At 49.9% G+C, this 18,418-nt stretch overlaps 2 protein-coding genes across 51 annotated transcripts in view; both read right to left on the bottom strand.

The window, feature by feature from the left end:
- Positions 1-18,418, bottom strand: part of LOC140578800 (uncharacterized) — a 66,972-nt gene that overhangs the window by 9,740 nt on the left and 38,814 nt on the right. For 41 of the 50 annotated variants that reach the window (XM_072700719.1, XM_072700752.1, XM_072700749.1 and 38 more), the window contains one exon: positions 2,863-3,093. In XM_072700719.1, coding sequence (XP_072556820.1) covers positions 2,863-3,093 — 231 coding nt within the window. Of the gene's footprint in view, positions 1-817; positions 1,094-1,169; positions 1,244-1,311; positions 1,404-1,486; positions 1,605-1,672; positions 1,851-1,931; positions 2,036-2,347; positions 2,467-2,535; positions 3,094-7,091; positions 7,363-7,438; positions 7,513-7,580; positions 7,673-7,755; positions 7,874-7,941; positions 8,120-8,195; positions 8,300-8,611; positions 8,731-8,797; positions 9,251-17,568; positions 17,843-17,918; positions 17,993-18,060; positions 18,153-18,236; positions 18,355-18,418 lie in introns of those variants that run through there. The other 9 variants (XM_072700731.1, XM_072700738.1, XM_072700742.1 and 6 more) reach the window with 6 other exon arrangements.
- On the bottom strand, positions 12,210-14,033 carry LOC140578676 (zona pellucida sperm-binding protein 3-like). Its single transcript, XM_072700411.1, has 8 exons — positions 13,680-14,033; positions 13,492-13,610; positions 13,305-13,408; positions 13,051-13,228; positions 12,865-12,982; positions 12,699-12,790; positions 12,557-12,630; positions 12,210-12,480 (listed from the first exon to the last, which is right to left on the bottom strand). Exons 1-8 carry the CDS (start codon positions 13,878-13,880, stop codon positions 12,386-12,388), a joined length of 981 nt encoding a protein of 326 aa, XP_072556512.1. The 5' UTR covers positions 13,881-14,033; the 3' UTR covers positions 12,210-12,385.

Raw genomic sequence — 18,418 nt, 5'->3', positions numbered from 1 at the left:
TAACATTTGTTCTGTTCTTGAAACCAGTGGAGTCAGGCTGGTTCTCAACAGGCACCAAGTGAGAACGAGCCGAGCACCAGCTCTGTGGTGGTGGAAGCGAGAAAAACCTGAGATTGAGATAGAACAGGGATGTCAAACTCCAGTCCTGGAGGGCCAGAGCCCTGTGTAGCTTAGCTCTTTCCCAGTTCCACCACAAATGATTTAGCTTATGAGCTCTGTGGTACATGCACAATGAGTTGATTCAGGTGACAAAGGTAAACCAAAAACTGCACAGGGCTGACTCTCCAGGACTGGAGTTTGACACCGGAGAATGTTAGTCATGGTTTGTGTACAGCCATGACCCGACCAAAACTGGGAGCAGTAACCAATTCAGTCCCTACCAATGTCAAAGCCAAATCTACATCCTTCTCCAAGCCCCCAGGATGATCAAGAACCACAATTCAGTATGACTGCCTTATGGAGGAGAAGGACATGTCAGTCTGTGGCATTGGGTCACCATCATGTTGAAAGGAAGCTGGTGCTTTTACAGTAAAGCCACAACACAGGGTATTGATGGCGGGAATCAGCATTTGCTTCATGCAGCCATTCCCCTTTGGTTCTGAGGCTAGCTTCATCAGCTGTTAGGGCCTGGTACTGAGCTCCATATGTTGAGTACCTTCCCTGACATTGTTTCCTGAGTGAAATTACTATGTACAACCCCCCCCATCTCAGGAGCCATTCTAGTTATAAGCCAAAGGCAGCAAGCAGTGGGATGTGGTTGGAAGTTCAGGCAATCCAGAAGTGTACTTGGGAGCCAAGAAATGAGACAATGGCACCATTTCAAATACTACTAGTGCTTTATTCAGTCAAAAGGTGGTGGCCTTGGTTCCCAGCACAGTTCAACTGCAGCCACCACATGAGGGGGAAACAGCATGACAAGCAGCACAGAATGCCAGGCAAGTTGTAGCTCCATCCATCCTGGTACCATGCACAGCTTGGCACATTAGGGCAGTAGGTACCTATCCCTTCAGCATATACAGCTGTCCAGGCTGACTACCCATGGGAGGACCCTGTTGGATAGCAATGGGACCCAGAACACCTGTGCCTTGAGCACCTGCAGGGGCAAGAAGGGAGCCTCAGTCACACCAACACAAGCCACCAGAGCATCTTCTGGGCAGAGCCAAGCATACCTGCTACACCTGCAGGTCCACAGCTGGTGTCACAGCAGCCACACACCTGGTCATTCCCATCCACAGACATCCACCTGCAATGGGGAATAGCAATTGTTTAGCAGCTCACCTCATCCAGCATCATAATGCTGCAGCCACTGACCTGTTAGCAGCAAGAGAGAAGGAACAAGCCTTGTGTTGGGAATCCACAGGCACAGAAACCACTGTTGCTCTCAGGCTGCAAGTAATGAACATCTAGGGGACACCAAAAGCTTGTCACCTGCCATCAGAATCAGTTCATTTAAGCACTGAAATCCTGCACATGTGCCTGTACTCACTGAGCTCCTGCCATCTTGAGAGAACCTGAAAGCATCCAGCTGAAGCTGCAGCTTGTCATCCTGCTTTCTGGGCAGGAACTGGGAGCGGGATCCTGTCACCTTGGCATCAGTCAGGCACCTGAAGGCCAGGCATGTCAAGCAGCATTGCCCAAGTGGCCTCATACACAACCATACAATGTTACTCACCCAGAGTTCTGCACAAAGGCATAGCTAGGGACAGAGGACACATCAGGGACCAAGGTGGCCACACAGCTGTCCACAAAGACACGCAGGGGCTGACTGTTGCCCACAAGGACAGAGGCTTCGATGTTCAGGACACTTCCCAGGAAGTACACATTGGAGGCCCTCTCATTCTGCCATGCATCTGTACAGAGGGCACATGCACTTGAGGACAAGCCCACAGAGCAAAGCCAAATACTGTATGCTGCATGAATCCCTTGCCTACCATCCATCAGCCTCAATGAGAAATTCAGTTGTGCCTCAGCTGCCATTGTGGCATAGTAGGGGATCCAGGTTGGCACCAGGGCATTGCTGCTCACATTCTGTTTCCTAAGGAGCAAGCATGATTTAGAGATCAGTGGTCATTGTTGACAAACTGAAGAAATGCGTCATCTGCATTTAACCCATATGCAACATCGTGACATGCAGGGGCAGCTAATTCCACACCCGGGGAGTAGTGCTTGGGGCAGTACCTTGCTCAGGGTAACTCAGTGGTGCCTTGCTGGTCAGGGACTCAAACCTGCAATCTTTGTTACAAGTGCACTTCCCAAATCATTAAGCCACCACTACCCACTTGGGTCAGTCACTAGAATTAATGGCTCCTATGGCTAGGAAGCACCAAAGCTTATGGGGCATCCTCACCTCAAGTAGTGACACTCAATGCCAACCACAGCACCATTGGTCCTCACAATGGGGAGGCCATTAATACCCCTGGGTGTGTAGATCAATGCAAAGCTGTAGACCAGGGCATCAGCAGTCATCTGGAGAAGAGCAACATGATTAGCACTAGCATAGCTAACACAGTAAACATCAGAAGGAAGCCCTCATACCGTCAGTGTACTTCCACAGGCCTGCAGCGCAGATAGAAACCTCACTGTGCCAGAAGCATCCTGTCCAATGGGTGCACAGCCACCAAAGGTGATGTCTGATGCATTGATCAGCTGGCCAATAGCTAGAAGGTCTTGTTGCACATCCACCATAACTGAATCCTCCCCACACACAACCCTCACACTGTCAGGGTTCACTTGCATTCCAGTCACAGATTTAACCAGAGCAGGAGCCACTTGCTTGCCCAGATAGCCAGTCGCCACCACCTGGGGAGCCCCTACGCCAACCTGGAAGCCGGTCGAAGCCACCTTGGACGCACCTACGCCAACCTGATAGCCGGTGGCCGCCACCTGGGGAGCCCCTACACCAACCTGATAGCCGGTCGAAGCCACCTGGGGAGCACCTACGCCAACCTGATAGCCGGTCGCCAACACCTTGGGACTACCTGCGCCAACCTGATAGCCGGTCGAAGCCACCTGGGGACCACCTACGCCAACCTGATAGCCGGTCGAAGCCACCTGGGGACCACCTACACCAACCTGGAAGCCGGTCGAAGCCACCTGTGGAGCACCTACGCCAACCTGATAGCTGGTCGCCAACACCTTGGGACTACCTGCGCCAACCTGGAAGCCGGTCGAAGCCACCTGGGGAGCAACTACGCCAACCTGATAGCCGGTCGAAGCCACCTGTGGAGCACCTACGCCAACCTGATAGCCGGTCGCCAACACCTTGGGACCACCTGCGCCAACCTGGAAGCCGGTCGAAGCCACCTGGGGAGCCCCTACGCCAACCTGGAAGCCGGTCGAAGCCACCTGGGGACCACCTACGCCAACCTGATAGCCGGTCGCCGACACCTTGGGACCACCTGCACCAACCTGATAGCCGGTCGCCAACACCTTGGGACTACCTGCGCCAACCTGGAAGCCGGTCGAAGCCACCTGGGGAGCCCCTACGCCAACCTGGAAGCCGGTCGAAGCTACCTGGGGAGCCCCTACGCCAACCTGGAAGCCGGTCGAAGCCACCTTGGGACCACCTACGCCAACCTGATAACTGGCTGCCACCACCTGGGGAGCCCCTAATCCATTCTGATAACCTGCTGGCACCTGAGGAGTCTTCACTTGAGCTTTACAGCTGCAATCTAATAAAAGAAGCAATACTATAACCCTTTCATGCACTGCCATTGTTTCAAAGCTGGGAGTAAAGCACACTGTTGTGTCTGGTTTGCTTGCAGACTATTTTATAGTTGCTGAAATCCTCTACACCTGCCAGGCCTGTTCTGATTCGTCAGTATGGAATCCTCACCATTCAGCGTTAATCAAACGCTGCTTGGGCTCTAACGACTGAAACACATCTCTCTACCAATAGTTACTTTTTTCCCAGCAGTTATCAGTTTGGTGCTCTCATGCTGTAATCCCCCACAGCACAAATACAGTGAGATTTTAGTGATGTTTTTTGGCTTTAAATTATTATGACTTCCTGACACATGACTGCATATGGTTAACATTTATGTGTGGGACATATAATCGCTGTCTGATGCAAAAAATCTATCTCCCAAAATACATTATTTCAGGAGCAAAAAACACTTTCTCAGAAACAACTTTGCACAACTTCAATGGACGTATCTGGATTGTTGTCACACATCAAGTCGTAGTGTAGTACTTTATTGACCCTAAAAAAATTCCAAAAAGGCTACAGCAGCACAGACAAAGGTGAGATCAAACGGTACATAAACCATAGAAAAAGACAACACTATACTAAAGATGCAATACAAAATTGCAATGTACAGTGTGAAGTATTTAAAAAAATATCACTATAAGGCTGATGACTGAGTGAGGTTCGAGGTCATGGGGGACACTTATTGTAGCGTCTGATGGCCGCTGGGAGAAAAGACAGATAGCGCTAGCTGAAACAGCACAGCTGTGTCAGCCTGTTGCAGAACGTACTTCTCTGAGCAGGGTGTGATGTAGAGGGTGTGAGGCATTGTCCAGTACGGAGCAGATCTAATTGTTCTCCTTCGGATAGTTGTTTCAAAGGAGTCCAGGTGGATTCCCAGACCAGAGACAGCCTTCTTAATGAGTTTATTGAGCTTGAGTCCCTTCTTGTAGCATTGTTGCCCCATCACACCACAGCATAGACCCAATTTTGAGCTGCAGCTGGTTTTTATTGCATCACTCAAAGCCCTTCACCAGGTTTCTATATTCCCCTTATTGACCTTCTCTGATACAATCAACTATGGGTGTCACCAGAACATTTCTGCAAGTGTCAGTCACAGGGTTGTTAAGTCAGCTGTATCAGGGTGAACAAGAAGGGAGACAAGTCCGTCCCTGGGGCTCCCCAGTGCTGCTCTCAACGTCAGACAAAGCCATGGAGTCTCAACAAACTGCGGTCTGCCCATCAACTTTTCCCAGAATCCACTGTACCTGTCCACATGCATGAGACAAAGTGCTGGTTCTGTGGGGTTGAATGCAATGGAGGAATTGAGAAACATCCAGTGCTGCCAGCCTTGTCCAGGGGTCAATAGGCTCTATACAGCAGGTAACTCACCGCATCCACACTAATGTGGTGTCCAATATGCAGTGTTGGGGAGTAGTTAACTACAAGTAGCGACGCTACTAAGTTAACTGCATTTTTCAGTAGCTTGGCAGTAGCTCAGTTGCTTTTTAAACAGTGTAGCTTTTCCAGTAGCGAACTACTTTTTGCAGCAAGTAGCGGTGTAGCTGCGCGAATCAGCGCGATGCAAGGATATTCTTCTTGTTCGATTACAAACTCATTTTTTGCCATTACCGCCACCTGTTGTTTAATCACGCATCTTGCGGCTAACGGTTCACTGACGTACAGAAGTGGCAAAACGCAACCGTCTTTCCGACAGTCATTTTGAGAAACTTCTCTAGTGTCGAATTAACAGGTCAGGCACTTCTGCTTCAGTTTAGTTAAGAGAACAAATTGAGTTGCCTATACATTTTGTTATTGCCTGCTCTTATTAGAAGGACACTGCACCTCAATTCTCGACTGATGGTGTGAAACCATTCCTGTTTTGCTTGAGTGGTATAACAATAACAGTGACTAACTATGCCAGTTCAACTAAAATACTTAACATTTTCCAAGCGTTCTTACTCTTCAGTTGAGGCTTTTGTAACATTACAAATTATAACATTTTGACCCTTTGGAGGTTAATGTTTTGGATGAGGTTTCAGTCTACTGCAACTACACCAGATAGTTTTTTCCCTGCCAGTGCCACATGTGAGCGGTTGTTCAATGTATTTTCTTGCCAAAATGCAACCATCTCACAATCGGTATTTTTGAGAAAATGTTCTACATGCAATTTACGTTGGATGTATATTTTGTTCTTGCAATGTTGTATTTGTTGCAATTTTGCACTTTTGACAAACAGTCAGATATTTGAGTGTTGTGTGTAATAAAACAATACTCTTTGAAATCATAATTGTATTGCATTGTTTTAAACACTAAATATTTTACTTAAAACATTCCTCAGACACTTCAGTTATTTATAATATACATTGTTCAAAAAAATCAAAAGCTAGCTACTTTTTGATAGTAACTTGTAGTGTAGCTAACTACTTTTCCAAAAGGGTAGCTTGACTGTAGTTTAACTACTTTAACTTACGAGTAGCTTGTAGCTTGTCAAACTAGTTTCAGAGTAGCTTCCCCAACACTGCCAATATGTGAAGCACTGTCAATGTTAATACATAAAGTAATCTCCCTCCATATTCACGATTTGTTAGCTGGCTCTTAAAGCTATATTGGTGAAATTCGTGATAATTGCATTGTGCGGCTTACAAAGACAAAATCCATAGCAAACTGGATCAGATGCTCTCAGTAGAGCAGGGGTCTCCAACTCTAATCCTGGAAAGCTACTATCCAGGATGTTTATTGTACTTTGCTTCTGATGAGCCACACCTGGCCCTGGTATTTACCTGAGAACTGGTGTGGCCCATGAGAAGCCAGGTAGACCCGAAAACCAACTGGATGGTAGCTCTCCAGGAGCCGAGTTGAAGACCACTCAGAATAGGCATCACGATTCACATCCATGCCAAAAGTACAACAGGTCCATCCCTGCCGATGGGCCTAGACATGCTGGGCTGGGAGAGTAGGTCTGGGCCATTTCAGTCCTTAGCAATGGTGGAAGGAAGCCTACAACCTTGCCAATGGCCCAGGAGAGCAAAGAAACTAAGGTGGGCAGAGTTTGTATGACAAGGGAAGGTGATGCTAACCTGTAGCACTTAGTCACCACATTGAAGGGAGGTCTGTGCTTTCAGCCACATCAAAGGACTGGCAGGACTCTGCATTAAAAATGGCTGCTGCCACTCCTTTGGTTCTCAAGCCAGCCTCATTGCCTGTTACCAGACCCTGAGCTCCTTGCTCAGAGAACCTTCCCTGAAATGGCTTCCTTAGTGAAGGAAACACCATTATGTATGATGGTACTGACACCATCCATCTAGGGAGCCATTCCATCATAAGCAGTGTGATGTGGCTGGAGAACTCCTAGGCAGTCCAGAAGTGTACTCGGGAGCCAAGAAATAAGGACACAACTGCATGATTTCAAATACCACTAGTGCTTTATTCAGTCACAAGATGGTGCCCTTGGTCTGCAGCACAACTGCAGTCACCTCAGGGGGAAGCAACACTATGTAGCACAGAATGCCAGGCAAGGTGTGGCTCCTTCCATCCTGGTACCATGCACAGCTTGGTACTGTACATTAGGGCAGTAGGTGCCTATCCCTTCAGCATATACAGCTGTCCAGGCTGACTACCCATGGGAGGACCCTGTTGGATAGCAATGGGACCCAGAACACCTGTGCCTTGAGCACCTGCAGGGGCAAGAAGGGTGCCTCAGTCACACCAACACAAGCCACCAGAGCATCTTCAGGGCAGAGCCAAGCATACCTGCTACACCTGCAGGTCCACAGCTGGTGTCACAGCAGCCACACACCTGGTCATTCCCATCCACAGACATCCACCTGCAATGGGGAATAGCAATTGTTTAGCAGCTCAACTCATCCAGCATCATAATGCTGCAGCCACTGACCTGTTAGCAGCAAGAGAGAAGGAACAAGCCTTGTGTTGGGAATCCACAGGCACAGAAGCCACTGTTGCTCTCAGGCTGCAAGTAATGAACATCTAGGGGACACCAAAAGCTTGTCACCTGCCATCAGAATCAGTTCATTTAAGCACTGAAATCCTGCACATGTGCCTGTACTCACTGAGCTCCTGCCATCTTGAGAGAACCTGAAAGCATCCAGCTGAAGCTGCAGCTTGTCATCCTGCTTTCTGGGCAGGAACTGGGAGCGGGATCCTGTCACCTTGGCATCAGTCAGGCACCTGAAGGCCAGGCATGTCAAGCAGCATTGCCCAAGTGGCCTCATACACAACCATACAATGTTACTCACCCAGAGTTCTGCACAAAGGCATAGCTAGGGACAGAGGACACATCAGGGACTAAGGTGGCCACACAGCTGTCCACAAAGACACGCAGGGGCTGACTGTTGCCCACAAGGACAGCGGCTTCGATGTTCAGGACACTTCCCAGGAAGTACACATTGGAGGCCCTCTCATTCTGCCATGCATCTGTACAGAGGGCACATGCACTTGAGGACAAGCCCACAGAGCAAAGCCAGATATGCTGCATGAATCCCTCACCTACCATCCATCAGCCTCAGTGAGAAGCTCAGTTGTGCCTCAGCTGCCATTGTGGCATAGTAGGGGATCCAGGTTGGCACCAGGGCATTGCTGCTCACATTCTGTTTCCTAAGGAGCAAGCATGATTTAGAGATCAGTGGTCATTGTTGACAAACTGAAGAAATGCATCATCTGCATTTAACCCATATGCAACATCGTGACATGCAGGGGCAGCTAATTCCACACCCGGGGAGTAGTGCTTGGGGGAGTACCTTGCTCAGGGTAACTCAGTGGTGCCTTGCTGGTCAGGGACTCAAACCTGCAATCTTTGTTACAAGTGCACTTCCCAAATCATTAAGCCACCACTACCCACTTGGGTCAGTCACTAGAATTAATGGCTCCTATGGCTAGGAAGCACCAAAGCTTATGGGGCATCCTCACCTCAAGTAGTGACACTCAATGCCAACCACAGCACCATTGGTCCTCACAATGGGGAGGCCATTAATACCCCTGGGTGTGTAGATCAATGCAAAGCTGTAGACCAGGGCATCAGCAGTCATCTGGAGAAGAGCAACATGATTAGCACTAGCATAGCTAACAGTAAGCATCAGAAGGAAGCCCTCATACCGTCAGTGTACTTCCACAGGCCTGCAGCGCAGATAGAAACCTCACTGTGCCAGAAGCATCCTGTCCAATGGGTGCACAGCCACCAAAGGTGATGTCTGATGCATTGATCAGCTGGCCAATAGCTAGAAGGTCTTGTTGCACATCCACCATAACTGAATCCTCCCCACACACAACCCTCACACTGTCAGGGTTCACTTGCATTCCAGTCACAGATTTAACCAGAGCAGGAGCCACTTGCTTGCCCAGATAGCCAGTCGCCGCCACCTGGGGAGCCCCTACGCCAACCTGATAGCCGGTGGCCGCCACCTGGGGAGCCCCTACACCAACCTGATAGCCGGTCGAAGCCACCTGGGGAGAACCTACGCCAACCTGATAGCCGGCCCAAGCTACCTGGGGAGCCCCTACGCCAACCTGATAGCCGGTCGCCGCCACCTGGGGAGCACCTACGCCAACCTGGAAGCCGGCCGAAGCCACCTGGGGAGCACCTGCGCCAACCTGATAGCCGGCCGAAGCCACCTGGGGAGCACCTGCGCCAACCTGATAGCCGGCCGAAGCCACCTTGGAAGCACCTACGCCAACCTGATAGCCGGCCGAAGCCACCTTGGAAGCACCTAAGCCAACCTGATAGCCGGCCGAAGCCACCTTGGAAGCACCTACGCCAACCTGATAGCCGGCCGAAGCCACCTGGGGAGCCCCTACACCAACCTGATAGCCGGCCCAAGCTACCTGGGGAGCCCCTACGCCAACCTGATAGCCGGTCGCAGCCACCTTGGAAGCACCTACGCCAACCTGGAAGCCAGTCGAAGCCACCTGGGGAGCACCTACGCCAACCTGGAAGCCGGTCGAAGCCACCTGGGGAGCCCCTACGCCAACCTGGAAGCCGGTCGAAGCCACCTGGGGAGCACCTGCGCCAACCTGATAGCCGGTCGAAGCCACCTGGGGAACGCCTACGCCAACCTGGAAGCCGGTTGAAGCCACCTTGGGACCACCTGCGCCAACCTGATAACTGGCTGCCACCACCTGAGGAGCACCTAATCCATTCTGATAACCTGCTGGCACCTGAGGGGTCTTCACTTGAGCTTTACAGCTGCAATCTAATAAAAGAAGCAATACTATAACCCTTTCATGCACTGCCATTGTTTCAAAGCTGGGAGTAAAGCACACTGTTGTGTCTGGTTTGCTTGCAGACTATTTTATAGTTGCTGAAATCCTCTACACCTGCCAGGCCTGTTCTGATTCGTCAGTATGGAATCCTCACCATTCAGCGTTAATCAAACGCTGCTTGGGCTCTAACGACTGAAACACATCTCTCTACCAATAGTTACTTTTTTCCCAGCAGTTATCAGTTTGGTGCTCTCATGCTGTAATCCCCCACAGCACAAATACAGTGAGATTTTAGTGATGTTTTTTGGCTTTAAATCATTATGACTTCCTGACACATGACTGCATATGGTTAACATTTGTGTGTGGGACATATAATCGCTGTCTGATGCAAAAAATCTATCTCCCAAAATACATTATTTCAGGAGCAAAAAACACTTTCTCAGAAACAACTTTGCACAACTTCAATGGACGTATCTGGATTGTTGTCACACATCAAGTCGTAGTGTAGTACTTTATTGACCCTAAAAAAAATTCCAAAAAGGCTACAGCAGCACACACAAAGGTGAGATCAAACGGTACATAAACCATAGAAAAAGACAACACTATACTAAAGATGCAATACAAAATTGCAATGTACAGTGTGAAGTATTTAAAAAAATATCACTACAGGGCTGGTGACTGAGTGAGGTTCGGGGTCATGGGGGACACTTATTGTAGCGTCTGATGGCCGCTGGGAGAAAAGACAGATAGCGCTCGCTGGAACAGCACAGCTGTGTCAGCCTGTTGCAGAACGTACTTCTCTGAGCAGGGTGTGATGGAGAGGGTGTGAGGCTTTTGTCCAGTATGGAGCAGATCTAATTGTTCTCCTTCGGGTAGTTGTTTCAAAGGAGTCCAGGTGGATTCCCAGACCAGAGACAGCCTTCTTAATGAGTTTATTGAGCTTGAGTCCCTTCTTGTAGCATTGTTGCCCCATCACACCACAGCATAGACCCAATTTTGAGCTGCAGCTGGTTTTTATTGCATCACTCAAAGCCCTTCACCAGGTTTCTATATTCCCCTTATTGACCTTCTCTGATACAATCAACTATGGGTGTCACCAGAACATTTCTGCAAGTGTCAGTCACAGGGTTGTTAAGTCAGCTGTATCAGGGTGAACAAGAAGGGAGACAAGTCCGTCCCTGGGGCTCCCCAGTGCTGCTCACAACGTCAGACAAAGCCATGGAGTCTCAAACTGCGGTCTGCCCATCAACTTTTCCCAGAATCCACTGTACCTGTCCACATGCATGAGACAAAGTGCTGGTTCTGTGGGGTTGAATGCAATGGAGGAATTGAGAAACATCCAGTGCTGCCAGCCTTGTCCAGGGGTCAATAGGCTCTATACAGCAGGTAACTCACCACATCCACACTAATGTGGTGTCCAATATGTGAAGCACTGTCAATGTTAATACATTAATCTCCCTCCATATTCACAATTTGTTAGCTGGCTCTTAGCTATATTGGTGAAATTCGTGATAATTGCATTGTGGGGCTTATAAAGACATAATCCATAGCAAACTGGATCAGATGTTATCAGTAGAGCAGGGGTCTCCAACTGGTCCTGGAAAGCTACTATCCAGGATGTTTATTGTACTTGGCTACTGATGAGCCACACCTGGCCCTGGTATTTACCTGAGAACTGGTGTGGCTCATGAGAAGCCAGGTAGACCTGAAAACCAACTGGATAATAGCTCTCCAGGAGCTGAGTTGGAGACCACTCAGAATAGGCATCACGATTCACATCCATGCCAAAAGTACAACAGGTCCATCCCTGCCGATGGGCCTAGACATGCTGGGCTGGGAGAGTAGGTCTGGGCCATTTCAGTCCTTAGCAATGGTGGAAGGAAGCCTACAACCTTGCCAATGGCCCAGGAGAGCAAAGAAATTAAGGTGGGCAGAGTTTGTATGACAAGGGAAGGTGATGCTAACCTGTAGCACTTAGTCACCACATTGACCAGAGGTCTGCTTTCAGCCACATCAAAGGACTGGCAGGACTCTGCATTCAAAATGGCTGCTGCCACTCCTTTGGTTCTCAAGCCAGCCTCATTGCCTGTTGTTACCAGACCCTGAGCTCCTTGCTCAGAGAACCTTCCCTGAAATGGCTTCCTTAGTGAAGGAAACACCATTATGTAAAATGGTACTGACACCATCCATCTAGGGAGCCATTCCATCATAAAAGCCACAGGCACCAAGCAGTGTGATGTGGCTGGAGAACTCCTAGGCAGTCCAGAAGTGTACTCGGGAGCCAAGAAATAAGGACACAACTGCACGATTTCAAATACCACTAGTGCTTTATTCAGTCACAAGATGGTGCCCTTGGTCTGCAGCACAACTGCAGTCACCTCAGGGGGAAGCAACACTATGTAGCACAGAATGCCAGGCAAGGTGTGGCTCCTTCCATCCTGGTACCATGCACAGCTTGGTACTGTACATTAGGGCAGTAGGTGCCTATCCCTTCAGCATATACAGCTGTCCAGGCTGACTACCCATGGGAGGACCCTGTTGGATAGCAATGGGACCCAGAACACCTGTGCCTTGAGCACCTGCAGGGGCAAGAAGGGTGCCTCAGTCACACCAACACAAGCCACCAGAGCATCTTCAGGGCAGAGCCAAGCATACCTGCTACACCTGCAGGTCCACAGCTGGTGTCACAGCAGCCACACACCTGGTCATTCCCATCCACAGACATCCACCTGCAATGGGGAATAGCAATTGTTTAGCAGCTCAACTCATCCAGCATCATAATGCTGCAGCCACTGACCTGTTAGCAGCAAGAGAGAAGGAACAAGCCTTGTGTTGGGAATCCACAGGCACAGAAGCCACTGTTGCTCTCAGGCTGCAAGTAATGAACATCTAGGGGACAACAAAAGCATGCTAGCTGCCAGTTCATTTAAGCATGGAAATCCTGCATGAGTGCCTGTACTCACTGAGCTCCTGCCATCTTGAGAGAACCTAAAAGCATCCAGCTGAAGCTGCAGCTTGTCATCCTGCTTTCTGGGCAGGAACTGGGAGCGGGATCCTGTCACCTTGGCATCAGTCAGGCACCTGAAGGCCAGGCATGTCAAGCAGCATTGCCCAAGTGGCCTCATACACAACCATACAATGTTACTCACCCAGAGTTCTGCACAAAGGCATAGCTAGGGACAGAGGACACATCAGGGACCAAGGTGGCCACACAGCTGTCCACAAAGACACGCAGGGGCTGACTGTTGCCCACAAGGACAGAGGCTTCAATGTTCAGGACATTTCCCAGGAAGTACACATTGGAGGCCCTCTCATTCTGCCATGCATCTGTACAGAGGGCACATGCACTTGAGGACAAGCCCACAGAGCAAAGCCAGATATGCTGCATGAATCCCTTGCCTACCATCCATCAGCCTCAGTGAGAAGCTCAGTTGTGCCTCAGCAGCCATTGTGGCATAGTAGGGGATCCAGGTTGGCACCAGGGCATTGCTGCTCACATTCTGTTTCCTAAGGAGGTCAGTCTTGGGTCAGTCACTAGAATGAACGGCTTCTAGAGCTAGGGAGCACAACAGCTTATGGGGCATCCTCACCTCAAATAGTGACACTCAATGCCAACCATAGCACCATTGGTCCTCACAATGGGGAGGCCATTAATACCCCTGGGTGTGTAGATCAATACAAAGCTGTAGACCAGGGCATCAGCAGTCATCTAGAGAAGATGAACATGATTAGCACTAGCATAGCCAACACAGCAACTATCAGAAGGAAGCCCTCATACCATCAGTGTACTTCCACAGGCCTGCAGTGCAGATTGAAACCTCACTGTGCCAGAAGCATCCTGCCCAATGGGTGCGCAGCCACCAAAGGTGATGTCTGATGCATTGATTGGCTGACCATTACCAAGGAGGATTGGTTGCACAAGCACCACAACAGAATCCTCCCCACATACAACACTCACACCATCAGGGTTCACTTGCATTCCAGTCACAGATTTAACCAGAGAAGGAGCAACTTGCTTAGTCAGAAAGAGCCCGCTCTGGAAGCCGGCCGCCTGCGGAGCCCCGAGCCCGCTCTGGAAGCCGGCCGCCTGCGGAGCCCCGAGCCCGCTCTGGAAGCCGGCCGCCTGCGGAGCCCCGAGCCCGCTCTGGAAGCCGGCCGCCTGCGGAGCCCCGAGCCCGCTCTGGAAGCCGGCCGCCTGCGGAGCCCCGAGCCCGCTCTGGAAGCCGGCCGCCTGCGGAGCCCCGAGCCCGCTCTGGAAGCCGGCCGCCTGCGGAGCCCCGAGCCCGCTCTGGAAGCCGGCCGCCTGCGGAGCCCCGAGCCCGCTCTGGAAGCCCGCCGCCTGCGGAGCCCCTAGTCCGCTCTGGAAGCCCGCCGACTGCGGAGCCCCGAGCCCGCTCTGGAAGCCCGCCGACTGCGGAGCCCCGAGCCCGCTCTGGAAGCCCGCCGCCTGCGGAGCTCCTAGTCCGCTCTGGAAGCCCGCCGCCTGCGGAGCCCCTAATCCGCTCTGGAAGCCAGCCGCCTGCGGAGCCCCTTGCTTAGCCAGATAGCCAGCTAGTAGCTGGGCAGTCTTTGCTGGAAACCCAATCTTCTGTTGAGCTTCACAGCTGTAACCTAATAAAAGAAGCAGCACTAACACACCCCCATTCACTGCCATTGTCCTGAAGCTGGTAGCAAAGCACACCATACTGACTGTGCAGCTAGGAGACTGTTTTATAGCATGCTGACATCATCTGCACCCCCCAGGCCTGTTCTGATTCGTCAGTATGCAATCCTCACCATGCAGGGTTAATCAAACACTGCTTGGGCTCTAACGACTGAAATACATTTTTCTACCAACAGTTACTTTTTTCCCAGCAGTTATCAGTTTGGTGCTCTCATGCTGTAATCCCCCACAGCACACATACAGAGACATTTTAGTGGTGTTTTTTGGCTTAAATCATTTTGACTTCTTGACACGACAGCATGTGGCTAACATGTGGGACCTATCGTCATGCAAAATACCTATCTCCCCAAATCCATTATTTCAGTAGCGTGAAAAAAAAAACATTTTCTTAGAAACAACTTTGCACAACTTCAAACCTGAAACAATGTAATGAGACACCCTTAGCATCACAAATAGAAATGTGTCTTTACTCAGCCAACAGGAAACTGATTAATGCGCAAAAACTTCAATTGCCAAAAAGCTCCATTTTTGTTTCATCAGACCATTGAATTGGTTCCAGTGAAAGTTGTAGTAGTGTTTCGCAAAGTCCAGGTGCTTATGTTTGTGGTTAACTGACAAAAAAAAGCTTTTTCTGGCATACCTTCCAAATAATCTGTTAGCTTGAAGGGGGTGTCTAATAGTTTTTCCAGAGATGTGGTAACCCCAAGATTTTACTTGGTCTTGTAATTCACCAACAGTCATCCTTGGGGATTTTTTTTGCCTCTGTTATGATCCTCCTCACTGTACGTGGGGGGAAATAAACTTGGGTCCCCTTCCAGGCAGGTTTGTAATAGTTCCAGCTGTTGTCCACTTTTTTTTTGCTCTAACAGTAGAACTGGGTATTTTAAGGCGAATAGCTATTTTTTAATATGCTGGAAGAGGTGCTGGTGTGACCAACAGATTAGTCCATGCAGTGATTTGTGTGGATCCCGATGTAGTGGCAAGGACACTGTGCTGTAAAAATTGGTACCGAGGGTGTTGACTCCCTCAGGTCATAAAAGATCCTTGGACACACCCACTACAGGGAGACACACGGTCCAGTCCCACACTCCGGAAATGACCGTCCATCTGCAGCAGCCAGGTGTTACATGGGTGTCCCCTAGACCTGGTCCAGCCACTCATGTCCGTAGCAATGAGGATCCTGAGATCCGAATCACCCTCAGGGCAATGTGCCAGATGGCCATAGTACCATAACTGATGCTCCCTCAGAATGCAGGTAATGTGCCTAATTCAGGACTCCTCTAGCGCAAAGTCAAACCAGCGGTACCCAAGGATTCTCTGAAGAGACACAGTACCGAAGGGCTCCAGTCTTCATCTCAGCTCACTGGATAGTGTCCATGTCTCACAGATATACAACAAGACAGGGAGCACCAGGACTCTAAAGACTTGGACCTTCGTCCTCTTGCAAAGATATCGGGAGCCACACACCACATTCCAGTGACCTCATGACCCCCCATGTTCTCCCAATTGGTCTACTGACTCCATAGGAAGAGTCACCAGAGACATGAACGACACTGAACTGGGAAGTCATTAAAGGGCAGGACACTCACAAGCGCCTATGAGTTACTCAAAAGACCTGCTATGCATAAACAGCTGGCAGACAGTTGCAAGTGTTGCCACTACACTGCTAATTAGTCACATATGGCAATGCCTCAGGAGTCCTTCACACCTGCCTCGTTTCCACCAATGCGGGCTGGTGCTGGACTTTTCCCCACTCCGGCACTGGTTCAACATGTTTTGATTCTGCCGCAAAAAAATGGCCCTGTGCCAGAAAAAATGGCTCCAGCACGGCACCGCAGAAAACCTGGGCTCAGAATTTGGTACCTTAACGTCAGCGAAAGTGGGACGGACTATCATGTCCAAACCAAACGCTTGCATGGAAAATTCAATCCATAACTGATAGATTAGTCTAAAATCATCGGTGTTGGCAGTGGAACAACTTGCCAGCTTATTAGTAGAATAAGGATTCATCGTTTTTTCATTCTGCGAAAAATGAAAGATCGATCCACTGAACAGATTTAATAAAGTATAAATTTGCAGGTCAAATAAAGTATGTTTGAGTGGTGAAGAGATGAGATGGACGGCATGGTTGAGTTAAGCACTATTGCACAGAATAACAGTCACTTCCCCGATATAACATTTGTTCTGTTCCTGAAACCAGTGGAGTCAGGCTGGTTCTCAACAGGCACCAAGTGAGAACGAGCCGAGCACCAGCTCTGTGGTGGTGGAAGCGAGAAAAACCTGAGATTGAGATAGAACAGGGATGTCAAACTCCAGTCCTGGAGGGCCAGAGCCCTGTGTAGCTTAGCTCTTTCCCAGTTCCACCACAAATGATTTAGCTTATGAGCTCTGTGGTACATGCACAATGAGTTGATTCAGGTGACAAAGGTAAACCAAAAACTGCACAGGGCTCTGACTCTCCAGGACTGGAGTTTGACACCGGAGAATGTTACTGTCATGGTTTGTGTACAGCCATGACCCGACCAAAACTGGGAGCAGTAACCAATTCAGTCCCTACCAATGTCAAAGCCAAATCTACATCCATCTCCAAGCCCCCAGGATGATCAAGAACCGCAATTCAGTATGACTGCCTTATGGAGGAGAAGGTGATGTCAGTCTGTGGCATTGGGTCACCATCACGTTGAAAGGAAGCTGGTGCTTTTACAGTAAAGCCACAACACAGGGTATTGATGGCGGGAATCAGCATTTGCGTCATGCAGCCATTCCCCTTTGGTTCTGAGGCTAGCTTCATCAGCTGTTAGGGCCTGGTACTGAGCTCCATATGTTGAGTACCTTCCCTGACATTGTTTCCTGAGTGAAATCACTATGTACAACCCCCCCCCCCCCCCCCATCTCAGGAGCCATTCTAGTTATAAGCCAAAAGGCAGCAAGCAGTGGGATGTGGTTGGAAGTTTAGGCAATCCAGAAGTGTACTTGGGAGCCAAGAAATGAGACAATGGCACCATTTCAAATACTACTAGTGCTTTATTCAGTCAAAAGGTGGTGGCCTTGGTTCCCAGCACAGTTCAACTGCAGCCACCACGAGGGGGAAACAGCATGACAAGCAGCACAGAATGCCAGGCAAGTTGTAGCTCCATCCATCCTGGTACCATGCACAGCTTGGCACATTAGGGCAGTAGGTACCTATCCCTTCAGCATATACAGCTGTCCAGGCTGACTACCCATGGGAGGACCCTGTTGGATAGCAATGGGACCCAGAACACCTGTGCCTTGAGCACCTGCAGGGGCAAGAAGGGTGCCTCAGTCACACCAACACAAGCCACCAGAGCATCTTCTGGGCAGAGCCAAGCATACCTGCTACACCTGCAGGTCCACAGCTGGTGTCACAGCAGCCACACACCTGGTCATTCCCATCCACAGACATCCACCTGCAATGGGGAATAGCAATTGTTTAGCAGCTCAACTCATCCAGCATCATAATGCTGCAGCCACTGACCTGTTAGCAGCAAGAGAGAAGGAACAAGCTTTGTGTTGGGAATCCACAGGCACAGAAGCCACTGTTGCTCTCAGGCTGCAAGTAATGAACATCTAGGGGACACCAAAAAGCTTGTCACCTGCCATCAGAATCAGTTCATTTAAGCACTGAAATCCTGCACATGTGCCTGTACTCACTGAGCTCCTGCCATCTTGAGAGAACCTGAAAGCATCCAGCTGAAGCTGCAGCTTGTCATCCTGCTTTCTGGGCAGGAACTGGGAGCGGGATCCTGTCACCTTGGCATCAGTCAGGCACCTGAAGGCCAGGCATGTCAAGCAGCATTGCCCAAGTGGCCTCACACAACCATACAATGTTACTC

This window comes from Paramormyrops kingsleyae, chromosome 16 (genome assembly GCF_048594095.1).
Source record: "Paramormyrops kingsleyae isolate MSU_618 chromosome 16, PKINGS_0.4, whole genome shotgun sequence".
In the NCBI taxonomy this organism is placed as follows: domain Eukaryota; kingdom Metazoa; phylum Chordata; class Actinopteri; order Osteoglossiformes; family Mormyridae; genus Paramormyrops; species Paramormyrops kingsleyae.
This window is presented reverse-complemented; position numbering and strand designations above follow the sequence as displayed.

What these genes read in the sequence shown, in the direction of transcription:
- LOC140578676 (XM_072700411.1), bottom strand. Translation starts at nt 13,880, where the DNA reads ATGCAAGTGAACCCTGATGGTGTGAGTGTTGTATGTGGGGAGGATTCT. An exon ending in CCTGTGGAAGTACACTGATG is followed by an intron (nt 13,611 to 13,679) that starts GTATGAGGGCTT and finishes CATCTTCTCTAG; the next exon opens with ATGACTGCTGATGCCCTGGT. An exon ending in CTCAAGATGGCAGGAGCTCA is followed by an intron (nt 12,791 to 12,864) that starts GTGAGTACAGGC and finishes GTTGTCCCCTAG; the next exon opens with ATGTTCATTACTTGCAGCCT.